The sequence below is a fragment of the Pseudophryne corroboree genome, chromosome 2 (assembly GCF_028390025.1).
Source record: "Pseudophryne corroboree isolate aPseCor3 chromosome 2, aPseCor3.hap2, whole genome shotgun sequence".
NCBI classification, from domain to species: domain Eukaryota; kingdom Metazoa; phylum Chordata; class Amphibia; order Anura; family Myobatrachidae; genus Pseudophryne; species Pseudophryne corroboree.
In genome coordinates, this window is record NC_086445.1 from 62,047,980 (window position 1) to 62,064,880 (window position 16,901).

Sequence of the window (16,901 nt, forward strand, 5' to 3'; positions counted from 1 at the left end):
AGTGCGCCTGCGCCAAGTAAATTAGCACAAAAGTTTGGTATTTTACTCACGGCCTAACGAGGATTTTTCATCGTTCTGGTGATCGTAGTGTGATTGACAGGAAGTGGGTGTTTCTGGGCGGAAACTGGACGTTTTCTGGGAGTGTGCGAAAAAACGCTGGCGTTTCAGGGAAAAACGCGGGAGTGTCTGAAGAAACGGGGGAGTGTCTGGGCGAACGCTGGGTGTGTTTGTGACGTCAAACCAGGAACGAAAGTGACTGAACTGATCGCAGTGTAGGAGTAAGTCTCGAGCTACTCAGAAACTGCTAAGAAATTTTTATTCACAATTCTGCTAATCTTTTGTTTGCAATTCTGCTATGCTAAGATACACTCCCAGAGGGCGGCGGCTTAGCGTGTGCAATGCTGCTAAAAGCAGCTAGCGAGCGAACAACTCGGAATGAGGGCCTAGGTCACACACAGAAAGGATGCTACAGTAAAGTGTGGCAAGGGTGAGGCTTCTGCCCTACAGGGGGCGCCAAAGAGCAGCGCGACAGCCTGTGATCCTATTTACACGTACAGTTACTTTTCATATAGGGGGTCATTCCGAGTTGATCGCTAGCTGCATTCGTTCGCTGTACAGCGATGAGGCAAAAAAAATAAGAATTTACTTACCGATAATTCTATTTCTCGTAGTCCGTAGTGGATGCTGGGAACTCCGTAAGGACCATGGGGAATAGCGGCTCCGCAGGAGACAGGGCACATCTAAAGAAAGCTTTAGGATCACCTGGTGTGCACTGGCTCCTCCCCCTATGACCCTCCTCCAAGCCTCAGTTAGGATACTGTGCCCGGACGAGCGTACACAATAAGGAAGGATTTTGAATCCCGGGTAAGACTCATACCAGCCACACCAATCACACTGTACAACTTGTGATCTGAAACCAGTTAACAGCATGATAATAGAGAAGCCTCTCGAAAAGATGGCTCACTACAACAATAACCCGAATTTTTTGGTAACAATAATTATGTACCAGTATTGCAGACAATCCGCACTTGGGATGGGCGCCCAGCATCCACTACGGACTACGAGAAATAGAATTATCGGTAAGTAAATTCTTATTTTCTCTGACGTCCTAGTGGATGCTGGGAACTCCGTAAGGACCATGGGGATTATACCAAAGCTCCCAAACGGGCGGGAGAGTGCGGATGACTCTGCAGCCCCCAATGAGAGAACTCCCGGTCCTTCTCAGCCAGGGTATCAAATTTGTAGAATTTTACAAACGTATTTGCTCCTGACTAAGTAACTGCTCGGCAAAGTTGTAAAGCCGAGACCCCTCGGGCAGCTGCCCAAGATGAGCCCACCTTCCTTGTGGAATGGGCATTTACAGATTTTTGGCTGTGGCAGGCCTGCCACAGAATGTGCAAGCTGAATTGTACTACAAATCCAACGAGCAATAGTCTGCTTAGAAGCAGGAGTGCTAGTTGGGTGCATAGAGGATAAACAGCGAGTCAGATTTCCTGACTCCAGGCGTCCTGGAAACATATATTTTCCGGGTCCTGACAACGTCTAGCAACTTGGAGTCCTCCAAGTCCCTAGTAGCCGCAGGCACCACAATAGGTTTGGTTCAGGTGAACGCTGAAACCACCTTAGGGAGAAACGGAGGACGAGTCCTCAATTCCGCCCTGTCCGAATGGAAAATCAGATAAGGGCTTTTACAGGATAAAGCCACCAATTCTGACACGCGCCTGGCCCAGGCCAGAGCCAACAGCATGACCACTTTTTCTGTGAGATATTTTAACTCCACAGATTTAAGTGTGTCAAACCAATGTGACTTTTGGAACCCAAAAACCACCTGGAGATCCCAAAAGTGCCACTAAAGGCACAAAAGGAGGCTGTATATGCAGTACCCCTTTAACAAATGTCTGAACTTCAGGGACTGAAGCTAGTTCTTTTTTGGAAGAAAATTGACAGAGCCGAAATTTGAACCTTAATGGACCCCAATTTCAGGCCCATAGATACTCCTGTTTGCAGGAAATGTAGGAATCGACCCAGTTGAATTTTCTCCGTCGAGCCTTACTGGCCTCGCACCACGCAACATATTTTCGCCAAATGCGGTGATAATGTTCTGCGGTTACATCCTTCCTGGCTTTGATCAGGATAGGGATGACTTCATCCGGAATGCCTTTTTCCTTCAGGATCCGGCGTTCAACCGCCACGCCGTCAACGCAGCCGCGGTAAGTCTTGGAACAGACAAGGTCCCTGCTGGAGCAGGTCCCCTCTTAGAGGCAGAGGCCACGGATCCTCCGTGAGCATCTCCTGAAGTTCCGGTTACCAATTCCTTCTTGGCCAATCCGGAGCCACTAATATAGTGCTTACTCCTCTCCATCTTATCAATCTCAGTACCTTGGGTATGAGAGGCAGAGGAGGGAACCCATACACTGATTGGTACACCCACGGTGTTACCAGAGCATCTACAGCTATTGCCTGAGGGTCCCTTGACGTGGCGCAATACCTGTCGAGTTTTTCCCAACGGTTTATAATCATGTGGAAGACTTCTGGGTGAAGTCCTTACTCTCCCGGGTGGAGGTCGTGCTGAGGAAAACTGCTTCCCAGTTGTCCACTCCCGGAATGAAAACTGCTGACAGTGCTATCACATGGTTTTTCGCCCCGCGAAGAATCCTTGCAGCTTCTGCCATTGCCCTCCTGCTTCTTGTGGCACCCTGTCTGTTTACGTGGGTGACTGCCGTAATGTTGTCCGACTGGATCAACACCGGCTGACCTTGAAGCAGAGGTCTTGCTAAGCTTAGAGCATTGTAAATGGCCCTTAGCTTCAGGACATTTATGTGAAGTGATGTCTCCAGGCTTGACCATAAGCCCTGGATATTTCTTCCCTGTGTGACTGCTCCCCAGCCTCGCAGGCTGGCATCCGTGGCCACCAGGACCCAGTCCCGCATGCCGAATCTGCGGCCCTCTAGAAGATGAGCACTCTGCAACCACCACAGGAGGGATACCCTTGTCCCTGGTGACAGGGTTATCCGCTGAAGCATCTGAAGATGCGACCCGGACCATTTGTCCCGTAGGTTCCACTGGAAAGTCTTGCGTGGAATCTGCCGAATGGGATTGCTTCGTAGGAAGCCACCATTTTTACCCAGAACCCTTGTGCATTGATGCACTGAGACTTGGTTCGGTTTTAGGAGGTTCCTGACTAGCTCGGATAACTCCCTGGCTTTCTCCTCCGGGAGAAACACCTTCTTTCTGGACTGTGTCCAGGATCATCCCTAGGAACAGAAGACAAGTCGTCGGAACCAGCTGCGATTTTGGAATATTGAGAATCCAATCGTGCTGCCGCAACACTACCTGAGGTAGTGCTACACCGATCTCCAACTGTTCCCTGGATCTCACCCTTATCAGGGAATCGTCCAAGTAAAGGATAACTAAATTTCCTTCCTTCGAAGGAATATCATCATTACGGTCATTACTTCAGTAAAGACCCGGGGTGCCGTGGACCATCCCTACGGCAGCGTCTGAACTGATAGTGACAGTTCTGTACCATAACCTGAGATACCCTTGGTGAGAAGGGTAAATTTTGACATGAAGGTAAGCATCCTTGATGTCCCGAGACATCATGTAGTCCCCTTCTTCCAGGTTTGCAATCACTGCTCTGAGTGACTCAATTTTGAATTTGAACCTCTGTATGTAAGTGTTCAAAGATTTTAGATTTTAGATTTTAAAATCGGTCTCACCGAGCCGTCTGGCTTCGGTACCACAATAGTGTGGAATAATACCCCGTTCCCTGTTGCAGGAGGGGTACCTTAATTATCACCTGCTGGGAATACAGCTTGTGAATGGCTTCCAAAACTGCCTCCCTGTCAGCGGGAGACGTCGGTAAAACAGACTTTTGGAAACGGCGAGGGGGAATACGTCTCGAATTCCAATTTGTACCCCTGAAATATTACCTGAAGGATCCAGGGGTCTACTTGCGAGTGAGCCCGCTGCGCACTGAAATTCATTGAGAACGGGCCCCCACCGTGCCTGAACTTGTAAAGCCCTAGCGTCATACTGAGAGCTTGGCAGAGGCGGAAAAGGGTTTCTGTTCCTGGGAACTGGCTGATCTCTGCAGCCATTTTCCTCTCCCTCTGTCACGAGCAGAAAAGAGGAACCCTTTTGTCCGCTTGCCAACCAGGACTGCGCCTGATAATACGGCGTCTTATTTTGAGAGGCGACCTGGGGTACATCCCCTTTTTTTTTTTTTTTAAGGCAATACTTCCAAATGCCGTTTGGAATCCGCATCACCTGACCACTTTACTGGTATAATTGGACAACGCACTTATACTTGATGCCAGTCGGCAAATATTCCGCTGTGCATCATGCATATATAGAAATGCATCTTTTAATTGCTCTATAGGCAATAATATACTGTCCTTATCTAGGATATCAAATTTCCAGTCAGGGAATCCGACCACGCCAACCCAGCACTGCACATCCAGGCTGAGGCGATTGCTGGTCGCAGTATAACACCAGTATGTGTGTAAATACATTTTAGGATACCCTCCTGCTTTCTATCAGCAGGATCCCTAAGGGCGGCCATCTCCAGAGAGGGTAGAGCCCTTGTTCTTACAAGCGTGTGAGCGCCTTATCCCCCCTAGGGGGTGTTTCCCAACGCACCCTAACCTCTGGCGGGAAAAGGTATACTGCCAATAACTTTTTAGAAATTATCAATTGTTATCGGGGGGAAACCCACGCATCATCACACACCTCATTTTATTTCTCAGATTCAGGAAAACTACAGGAAGTTTTTCCTCACCAAACATAATACCCCTTTTTTTTTTTTTTTTGGTGGTATTTATATTATCAGAAGAGTGTAAACTTTTTCCATTGCCTCAATCATGCAATGTGTGGCCCTATTGGAAATCACGGTTGTCTCTTCACCGTCGACACAGGAGTCAGTATCCGTGTCGGCGTCTGTATCTGAGGTAACGGGCGCTTTAGAGCCCCTGTATGAGACGTCTGGACATGCACAAGCTGAGTAGCCGGCTGTCTCATGTCAACCACTGTCTTTTATACAAAGCTGACACTGTCACGCAATTTCAACAGTACATCCACTCAGGTGTCGACCTCCCAGGGGGTGACAACACTATTACAGACACTCTACTCCGTCTCCTCATCATTTTTCTCCTCATACATGTCGACACAAACGTACCGACACACAGCACACACACAGGGAATGCTCTGATAGAGGACAGGACCCCACTAGCCCTTTGGGGAGACAGAGGGAGAGTTTGCCAGCACACACCAGAGCGCTATATATATACAGGGATAACCTTATATAAGTGTTTTTCCCTTTATAGCTGCTGTATTGTTTATACTGCGCCTAATTTGTGCCCCCCTCTCTTTTTTAACCCCTTTCTGTAGTGTAGTGACTGCAGGGGAGAGCCAGGGAGCTTCCCTCCAACTGAGCTGTGAGGGAAAATGGCGCCAGTGTGCTGAGGAGATAGGCTCCGCCCCTTTCTCGGCGTCCTTATCATCCGTTTTCTTGTATGTTTTGGCAGGGGTTAAATGCATCCATATAGCCCAGGAGTTATATGTGATGCATTTATTTTAGCCATAAAAGGTTTTCTATCTATTTATTGCGTCTCAGGGCGCTGCCCCCCCAGCGCCCTGCACCCTCAGTGACCGGAGTGTGAAGTGTGCTGAGAGCAATGGCGCACAGCTGCGGTGCTGTGCGCCTACCTTTATCTGAAGACAGGAAAGTCTTCTGCCGCCGATTTTTCCGGACCTCTTCGCTCTTCTGGCTCTGTAAGGGGGCCGGCGGCGCGGCTCCGGTGACCCATCCAGGCTGAACCTGTGATCGTCCCTCTGGAGCTAATGTCCAGTAGCCTAAGAAGCCCAATCCACTCTGCACGCAGGTGAGTTCGCTTCTTCTCCCCTTAGTCCCTCGATGCAGTGAGCCTGTTGCCAGCAGGTCTCACTGAAAATAATAAACCTAAACTAAAACTTTCACAAAGAGCTCAGGAGAGCCCCTAGTGTGCACCCTTCTCGTCGGGCACAGAAAATCTAACTGAGGCTTGGAGGAGGGTCATAGGGGGAGGAGCCAGTGCACACCAGGTGATCCTAAAGCTTTCTTTAGATGTGCCCTGTCTCCTGCGGAGCCGCTATTCCCCATGGTCCTTACGGAGTTCCCAGCATCCACTAGGACGTCAGAGAAAGGCACTTTTGCACATGCGTATGCAACGCAATGTGTACGTGCGTCGTACTATAACAACGAACGATGTAGTTTCACACAGGGTATAGCGAAGCTTTTCAGTCGCACTGCTGGCCGCAGAGTGATTGACATGAAGTGGGCGTTTCTGGGTGTCAACTGACCGTTTTCAGGGAGTGTTCGAAAAAACGCAGGCGTGCCAGGAAAAACGCAGGCGTGGCTGGGTGAACGCAGGGCGGGTTTGTGATGTCAAAACAGGAACTGAACAGTCTGAAGTCATCGCAAGCGCTGAGTAGGTTTTGAGCTACTCTAAAACTACACAAAAAAAACTTTGCCACCCCTCTGTGATCCCTTCGTTCGCACTTCTGCTAAGCTAAAATACACTCCCAGTGGGCGGCGGCATAGCGTTTGCACGGCTGCTAAAAACAGCTAGCGAGCAAACAACTCGGAATGACCCCCATAGGCAACAATAGCCGGGATACGTTCAAATAATCCCAGCAAAACAGGACTATTGCCACTGGTGGGTGTCCACGACACCCATAGATCCTGTTCCAAGCACAGCGAGCCACCGAGCCCACAAGGGGCTTTCTAGAGCTCGCTCCACTGCCGGCATTCAGGCAGGCCGCTGTCGGGATATGGACAGTCGGCATCCCGCCCGCTGGTAAATCATACTGAATCCCAATTACCCTGCCCTGGTAACTGGTGTTTCCTCTGTTAATATAAAAGTAAAGCTAAAGGGGTATGGGTCATTAGGTCGACCACACTTAGGCTGACAGTCATTAGGTCGACCACTATTGGTCGACATGCATTCAGTCTACATGGTCATTACTTCGACCTGAATAAGGTTGACATGGGAAAAGTCAACATTATTTTTTTTTTAAACTTTTTTGGGTGTCGCTTTCTTCGTAAAGTGACGGGGAACCCCAATTAGTGCACCGCGTCCCCTTGCATGGCTCGCGCAAGGTGCCTCGCTCCACTACCGCTGCGCTCAGCACAGGTTACTATTCACAATCGTAGTCCACATGGATCGTAAGGTATGAAAGTTAAAATAAAATTCAAAAATATTCGACCAAGTGACCATGTCGACCTAATGCATGTCGACCAATAGTGGTTGATCTAATGACCGTATCCCAGCTAAAGTATAAGGAACCTTTTCATTTAAATAAACAAAGCGACACAACAACTTATTACACTCTCGTTAATGACGTGCCATAATCCAACCCGGTAACTATTTAAAAAGTTCGGTAAAAACTTTTTAGGAATGTCCCTGTCAAAAAAAATACCATCCCCCCAACTCAGTGGTGCCACCTGGCAGTCGGGCGTATGTCCAGGTCACAACTAGATAACCATGGGCCCTAGTAGGCTGTTTCCCAACTTGCAGTATTAGTGAGGTCAGTTTCTGTCAGACTATTAGCAGGCCTCATGCTGACTTCTGTTACTGATCCTGGTATCGCTGTCAGTGCCTGAGAGTATCGGGGCTGTTATTATAACATTATAGCAGGGACCTGCAGCGTTATGTCCCACGCCCCCACTTAAGCCAGAGAGACTGGAGACATCCAGCAGAGCCAGCTGCTAGTCTTCACATCACCAGGCGTTTCACGGTCGCTGGGAATTCAGCAAATAAGCAAGTTCCATGCAGGAACCACAATAAATACGTATCTTAACGTTGTGTTGGATTTCCTGAAATCCCACTGGTTTGAGCCACTTAAGACCGTGGAGCTAAAATATCTCACGTGGAAAGTGGTCATGCTATTGGCCTTAGCTTCTTAGCTCCCCGCACAGGGACTGTCTAGGTTATCTTGACGGGAATTCAGGCTAAGAACTAGCTGAAAAGTGAAAGAGACATCGATGGTAACACAAACTGTGTTTGATACAAAAGCACAATGTGTAATGTTTTATCTACAGCGGCAAAGAATACTGATCTGCCCACAAGTACATCTGCCGTAATGTGATTTTCCTGTTCACTGAAGTCTTGTGGCGCACTTAGCTGATCCGGAGTAACACGCATCGGCCTACATACTGGCTTACGCTAATGTGAGATGCCGCCCGTGTATGCCGAACATCCATGTGTCTGCATGCGGCAGTCCGTCAGGCCCACTGGTTTTCCGCCTGCAGCCGTAACCATCATCATTAGAATCTGGACAGGCACCCACTCCATGCAAAAAAAAAGTCTGATCCCGGAGTCACGTCTCCATCTGCGCACCACTGATGCTACACACCCACTAGATGGAACAGTTACCACCATCGTATATGGTAATAAGATGCGCCTTGCGTCCGCAGTATATATTAACGCTGGCATTTGAAATGTTTATTTAAAATAATCTGAAATTCACACCACCCACTGAGAGAGTACAGGCTCATTAGAGTGCCTACTTCCCACCCTGAGCAGTCCATCATGGCTTCCTTCTACTAGTCATAGCGGGTTTCTCTATCCTACCCACTACTCCCCCTACCTCTTCATTGTCTATGTTGTTTCATTGTGTTTATGTTATCCTATGTATTAAGGTAATAAATAGATGGAGAAACAGGAAGGGACCAAATATTGGATAAAGGAATGATGTGGAATGAGCAGAGATTGAATAAAGGAGACAGATAGGAAGGGACTAAATAATGAATAAAGGACTGGTGTAGAATGAGCAGAGATTTAATGAAGAAGAGATAGGAAAGGGCTAAATAGTAGATGAAGGAGGGATAGGAAGGGACTAAATAGTAGATGAAGGAGGGATAGGGAGGGACTAAATAGTAGATGAAGGAGGGATAGGAAGGGACTAAATAGTAGATGAAGGAGAGATAGGAATGGACTAAATAATGAATGAATGAAGGACTGATGTAGAATGAGCAGATATTTAATGAAGGAAAGATAGGAAGGGACTAAATAGTGGATGAAGGAATGATGTGGAATGAGAAGAGATTGAGAACTGAATAAAGGAAAGATAGGAAGGCACTAAATATTGGATGAAGGAATGATGTGGAATTAGCAGCGACTAAATGAGGGAGTGACAGTCAGAGACTATATATTGGATAAAGGAATGATATGGAATTAGCTGACACTGAATGAAAGAAATAAGATGGGACTAAATATTGGATGAAGGAATGATGGGCGAGGTACAGAGATAAGATGAAGGATAGATCAGCGAGGAGTATAGCGATTGGATGAAGAAGAGATGGCTGTAGAATGGATAATGGAAAGAAAAGGAGGGTGGTTAGAACAACTAAGATGACTGAGAGGGAACGGTGTGGAGGAGAAAGAATGAAGCACAGGGAATATAACATAAGGCAAGACCAATAACTACTAAAATAACAGCCTGTATGTGCTGGCATGAACACTGCACTCGCCGCAGGTGTGCATGAGGATAATGACTAGCAGCTGAGTTCCCCAGCACTATGCACATTCAGGGAATTACATATTTACAGCAAAAACTGGCACAGACTCCATCCCGGATTTATAACAGAAAACTATTCCAATAATAAAAGATACGCTAACAAAACAATATACTCCGGGAATTTCCTTGTGTACTGCAGCCAGGATATTTTGACACATAATTCTCTGGACGAGCTACAAAAACGAACATCTGCAGGGATCATTTGTCCGATTTTATACGCTTCCTACTCACATCTTCCGTACGCTCTGACAGGCCGGCGTTACGCTCCTCATAATACTAATGTTGTTAATGCAGAGCGATATTATCTCTGCAGAATTCTGCTTCCACCCCTCCGCTTCCCCTTCTATCGTCGCTCTATAAACAGATGTGGCAGGAAGCGAAACTCAGTAACAAAAGTATAACGAGACGAGCGATTCCCTGACGCCGCCAACTGTTAATTAATAACATGCTAATCTCACATTTCATTATTTCTCTTTATTTTAAATTTTTTGACGATGGCTAAACTCTGTACCCTTGTAACACTAGCGTTCCTGCTAGCCGGTCTTAGAACTATGAATTGGTAAATGGTTAGGTACACGATTTTCTGGAGCATGTTGCAATTCTGTCAGATGTCCATCTGCCAAGCCTACATGAGGTTCAAGTTGGTGTTATAAAGAAGGGGGCCTTCGATGGAATGGTCATACAACCTGACTAATATTATATTGATGTGCAGCCGTATCACGCCAGAAGGACATCTAAATAACAAGAACTCTCCTATCATTACATTAGTTACAGCTATTGGATATTTTTCTGGCTTATAACTGGGCAGGCTGGTGACTGGCCGCTCTTTTGGTTTCTGATTTCAGCCCAACATGTTGCCCTAGTTGAGCAAACCAGTGGGGTGTACAGAATTTCCCATGGGTTGTATGAGGACACTGGCTCTTATAGCAGATGAACGGTTCCTATGGTGCATGGCCTACATCACAAAACATACCCAGAAAGGCTAAGAAACCTCAATATGTATAGTGTGGAGCAGAGAAGGGAAAGGTGGAACATGATAGAAACTTTCAAATATATCAAGAGTTTTAACAAAGTCCAGGAGGGAAACATTCTCCAAATGAAGAGAAGCAATAGGACACGAGGACATGCGCTGAGACTGGAGGGGGGGAGGTTCAGGGGAAATTTGAGGAAAAATTACTTCAAAGAAAGAGTAGTGGACAAGTGGAATAACCTCCCATCAGAGGTGGTAGAGGATAAGACAGTAGAGAAATGTAAACATGCATGGGATAGACATAAGGATATCCTTACAAAGAAATAAGGATCAAATTAGGTTTGAAGTACAAATATGGTAAAAAAAGGGTCAGATTGGATGGGCCAAAGTGGTTCTTATCTACCGTCACATTCTATGTTTCTATATTCTTACATTTTCTGCCCATGGATTTCAAGGTGAAAAGTGATCCTAGAATGTTATTTCAGATGCTGCTAGATGAAGATGACACATGATCTAACAGTATGGGCAGGGCCGGCTCCAGGCCTACTAGCACCCTGAGCGAGAAAATTTAAAAGTGCCCCCCCCCACCCACCCATGCGCGCTCGCTCCTGGAAAAGTGGGCGTGGCCTCCTGAAAAAGTGGGCGTGGTCTCGCCCCCCAGCAGTGCCAGCTACACATGACATGCCCTCCAGCAGTGCCAGCTACACATGACATGCCCTCCAGCAGTGCCAGCTACACGTGACATGACTCCCAGCAGTGCCAGCTACACATGATAGTGTTCACTTTTTAGGGCAGGTTGCTGATCACAGGGAGGGCACATTTTTAAGTTAGGTGGGCAAAATGATGTACATATTGTAATGCTTGTTGTTCCCACTTCCACACGCTAAAGCATGGACAGTGCGCGCCGAAGGCGCGCAGCAAAAATTTAGGGGAGTTACTTCGTGGGGAAGGTGCGTAGCCACATTATAGTGGCAATTCACATTACACCACACAGTAGTGCAGCTAATACACATTGCACCAGGTAGAACCTCCTATAAGAGCACGTTAGACACATTGCGCCAGGTAGAGCACTGAGACACACTGCCCAGCCACAGACGCCTAGCGGGAACACTACATGATATGCCCCCTAGCAGTGCCAGCTACACATGACATGCCCCCCAGCAGTGCCAGCTACAGGTGACATGCCCCCCAGCAGTGCCAGCTACATAAATGCCCCCACAGCGCAGATATGCCCCCACAGTGCCAGATACATTAATGCCCTCACAGTGCAAGATATGCCCCCACAGTGCAAGAAATGCCCCCACAGTGCCAGATACATAAATGCCCCCACGGTGCCAGATACATAAATGCCCCCACGGTGCCAGATACATAAATGCCCCCACGGTGCCTGATACATAAATGCCTCCACGGTGCCTGATACATAAATGCCCCCACGGTGCCTGATACATAAATGCCCCCACGGTGCCTGATACATAAATGCCCCCACGGTGCCTGATACATAAATGCCCCCACGGTGCCTGATACATAAATGCCCCCACGGTGCCTGATACATAAATGCACCCACGGTGCCTGATACATAAATGCCCCCACAGTGCCTGATACATAAATGCCCCCACAGTGCCAGATATGTCCCCACAGTGCCAGATATGCCCCCACAGAGCCAGATAAATGCCCCCACAGTGCCAGATATGCCCCCACAGAGCCAGATAAATGCCCCCACAGTGCCAGATAAATGCCCCCACAGAGCCAGATAAATGCCCCCACAGAGCCAGATAAATGCCCCCACAGAGCCAGATAAATGCCCCCACAGTGCAAGATAAATGCCCCCACAGAGCCAGATAAATGCCCCCACAGAGCCAGATAAATGCCCCCACAGAGCCAGATAAATGCCCCCACAGAGCCAGATAAATGCCCCCACAGTGCCAGATATGCCCCCACAGTGCCAGATATGCCCCCCACAGAGCCAGAAATGCCCCCACAGTGCCAGATAAATGCCCCCACAGTGCCAGATAAATGCCCCCACAGTGCCAGAAATGCCCCCACAGTGCCAGAAATGCCCCCACAGTGCCAGATAAATGCCCCCACAGTGCCAGAAATGCCCCCACAGTGCCAGAAATGCCCCCCACAGAGCCAAAAATGCCCCGTGTGCCAGAAATGCCCCCACAGTGCGGATCCCCCCCCCAAAATACCTGCGGCGATGGGGAGGAGTACTGGTGTCCGCCTGTCCGAGTGCGGGAGTGCTGGCGGGCGGCCGGGCGAGTGAGCCTGGGTCTGGGTCTGGGTCCGGGTCCGGGCGGGCGTGCGGCCACTTGCGTGCGCTATGCACGTTGCGCGGCGCTGGCGTCTGACGTTAGACACCGGCGCAGCGCGCATAGCGCACACACGGCGGGACGGGCCAATGCTATGCTGCACACACAGGGCCGGCTCCAGCATCGAATATGGCGGCGCCAGGGCGGCGCCCATTAAGGGTTGCGCCCTGCGCGGCCGCTCTATTCGAACATGCCTAGAGCCGGCCCTGAGTATGGGGCATATTTATTAAGCAATAATTGTGGGTTATCCCCTGAAAAGGGCTGTTCTTGCAAAAGGATAAAGATCCCCAGGGTTGAAGGCACAGCAGTAGATAGTCCCTCTATTTACCGACTGCAAAGCTGCCTCAGTTCTATGGGGAATGCTATACAGTCAGAGTTACCAAGTTCCGGAATCGTTACCGTTAGCCTGTAGAAGCCTATGGGCTCCTGTAACACTGGTCCTTTCAGGAAGGGATTCCCCACTGATATGCAGTATGCGCAGAGGACCCAAACTAGGATACAGAATGATGGTATCCGGTCTCTAGGTCGACCACACTTAGCTCGACAATGTCTAGGTTGACCACTATTGGTCGACACTAAATAGGTCGACATGGTTACTAGGTCGACATGACATAAGGTCGACATGAGTTGTTGTTTTTTATTGTTTTTTTAACTTTTTCATGCTTTACGATCCTCGTGGACTACAATTGGGAACGGTAACCTGTGCTGAGCGCAGCTACAGTGGAGCGAGACACCTTGCCCGAAGCATGGCGAGTGAAGCGAGCCATGCGAGGGGCCGCGGTGCACTAATTGGGGTTCCCGGTCACTCTACTGAGAAAACAACACAATTTTAAAAAAACACAAAAATCTCATGTTGACCTTTTGTCCTGTCGACCTTATACATGTCAATCTAGAGACCAAGTCGACCTAGAAACCCTGTCAACCAATAGTGGTCGACCTAGACACTGTCGACCTAACTGTGGTCGATCATATGATCCACACCCCAGAATGATAGTGTACGCTTCCAGCTCTCTGTAGGACTGTCTGTCACTTTTTGGAGCCCATCTCCCAGCAAGAGCTGGTTACTAAACTTGCATGAAAATTAACATTTTTCACTTTGTGAATTTAGGCGTAAAAATTGTACAACGTTTGCATTAAAGATGCGGATTGTTATAATCTATGCACTATATAAGGAAGATCCGTAAGAGCCTCCTATCAATCACTAGGGTCCCTCTACAAGAAAATAAAGGTTCAAAAAATGCTACTGTCCTAATTTGTTTATGAGCCCTTAGATAGGACAATCGCCGGGATGTAATGCAGTCCGGGATCGCCGGAGGTGCGGCTTGCCAGACGAAGGGGCACTCACTTACAAGGGGTATCCGGACTTTAGGTCAACACCCACTAGGTTGACATCCAGTGGTCGACACTATAAATAGGTCGACACATCCATTAGGTCGACATGAGTTTTTCACCTTTTTTGTTGTTGTTGACTTTTTCATACTTTACGATCCACATGGACTAGGATTGGGAACAGTAACCTGTGCCGAGCGCAGCTGTGGCGGAGCGAGGCACCTTGCCCGGTGGGAACGCGGTGCACTAATTGGGGTTCCCGGTCATTTGACGGAGAAAACGACACCCAAAAAACATAAAAAACTCACGTCGACCTTTTTTTCATGTCGACCTAATGGCCGCGTCGACCTATTTCTAGTGTCAACCTACCCACTGTTGACCAATGGGTGTCGACCTAATGGGTATCGACCCCGAGTCCCATACCCCTTACAAGGCACGGTTTTGGCTTGTAAGTGATTGTCCCTTTAAAAAGAGATTGTCCAACAACCCGCACCTCTGGCGATCCCGGACTGCATTACATCCCACCGGCGATCCCGGACCGCATTACATCCCGCCTCCCGGACCGCATTACATCCCGCCGGCGATCCCGGACCGCATTACATCCCGCCGGCGATCCCGGACCGCATTACATCCCGCCGGCGATCCTGGACCGCATTACATCCCGCCGGCGATCCCGGAACGCATTACATCCGGCGATCCCGGAACGCATTACATCCCGCCGGCGATCCCGGACTGCATTATATCCCGCCGGCAAATCCGGACTGCATTACATCCCGCCGGCTATCCCGGACTGCATTACATCCCGCCAGCGATCCAGGACTGCATTACATCCCGCCGAATAAACCTGCCGTGTAGATCCGACTGTGTCCAATGTAGACAACCAAGATTATCTGTTGTCATATCCAAGTACAGAGAAAATAAACAAGTGTGACAGTTATTTCCCAAATCCAGTCCTCAGGGAACCCTAACAGTGCGGGTTTCCATATTTCCCTGCTAGAGCACAGGTGTATTCATTAATGACACATTCTAACAGACAAAGCTAATTATTTCACTTGTGGTTCAGGGCCTGTGATACAGAGGTAGATGCAGCATCAATGTTAGGCGCAAGCGGACGATATTTTAAGTCTGCGCATGTGTCTTAGCCATATGAATTTGGACGCAGCGATGGCAATTTTGGCGGGCGTTCCTGGGATATTAACCAAGGTATGGCTAGACAGGTGTGAGCATACCACAAGTGTGTCACAGCCAGCGGCTGCATCCAAAGACGCAATTGCACCGGCGCCCATGTTTCACGAAGGACAGCTCCGTAGGGCTGCTCTAATGTCCGATGGTGCCACCTTTGTATGCACCTGCAACTGTGTCCACCTTTGACAACGTGACCCTTGACAGCTCCCTTACCTTGAATATCGTCATTGAAGGTGCAGTACTTGTGGCGGTACTTGTTCAGCAGACGGAAGGCATTGGAATTGGCAAAATCTTCAAACTGTATCAAGCAATTCATCCCATATCTGCAATGAGAAATGCGCGCGTTGTTACTTAGGTGCATTACGGAACCTGTACGTGTGTTAGAACATGGCATTCTAATCTGCAGAGCATGGTTACCTTTATTTCTAGCCCAAAAGGCAGATTTCAGGCTTGACTGATAAATCACTGAGAAAATTTGCACCGCAATTTATTCAGCAGCACATTCTCCATGTGTCGGTGGTAAAGAATTACGGTTGGTGTTTGCTGTTCCAGATGTCATTTGCCAATACTGTACTTAACAAGCAAGCCCCGCCCATTTGTGTCACATGACTCACTATAACATTATATGGAGTGGAATCAGTTGCTGAACACATAACACATTTAAATGGTTGATGGAAGTAATGGTAATGTTCCCTGGGAGTAGGCTACTCTGCGCTGTGGAAGTTGTACTGGAAACAAAGGCTGCTGTCTACAGGTCAGGGCTGTCCATCCATTTAGGCATAAATGAAGGCAGGGACACTCTGCAAAGCAGGAAGGTGTTATACCCCACCACTTTTTGGGCCGAGCCTCCTCCAGACAATGACCCGCCATCAAGGCAGCTACAATAATCTTTTTCAGAATAGTCACTAGTTTGCCTACAATAGACTGGGCGACCTACTCCTTTTAGTCTACTTGCAGGAGACTCACGATTTTGCAAGGAGGCTTCCGGAAGAGTAGGCGGTCCTCCCACATCCCACCCACTTCCTAGTGAAGCGGACAGAATCAGGAGAATAATACAGGGAATTGCAGTCCATGGGGGAGAGGCCAATATGATGTGTTTCTATGAGAACCAGGTCATATTGGCCCCAGTGGGGTCATTCAGGTGCGTTTGGAGGTGCTATCACTTAAGTTAATGCAGCAGGAGGCGTCTATTACATGCACACGCCTCCTGCTGCACCAGTGATCCGAGCTGCGTCCTGGGACGCAACATCGGATAAAAGCACCCACCATTGGGCGGCTTCGCAGAGGCCAGGAAATCTCCATCTTACGACGGAGATTCCTGGCCTCTCCCCTCCACGTAAACGGCGGCAACACACCTCGGTTTTTACAAATGGAGGCTGTCGTGCACCCCCTCTCCACCCCCAAAACGGAATCAGAATGTCAATAAAGCTGCATGCCCATAGTACATAGGGGGTCATTCCGAGTTGATCGCTCGCTGGCTACTTTTAGCAGCCGTGCAAACGCTATGCCGCCGCCCACTGGGGAGTGTATTTTAGCTTAGCAGAAGTGTG

At 48.6% G+C, this 16,901-nt stretch overlaps 1 protein-coding gene across 3 annotated transcripts in view; it reads right to left on the reverse strand.

The window, feature by feature from the left end:
- Positions 1 to 16,901, reverse strand: part of ME3 (malic enzyme 3) — a 336,344-nt gene that overhangs the window by 111,035 nt on the left and 208,408 nt on the right. For all 3 annotated transcript variants that reach the window (XM_063951375.1, XM_063951373.1, XM_063951374.1), the window contains one exon: positions 15,565 to 15,674. In XM_063951375.1, coding sequence (XP_063807445.1) covers positions 15,565 to 15,674 — 110 coding nt within the window. The remainder of the gene's footprint in view (positions 1 to 15,564; positions 15,675 to 16,901) is intronic.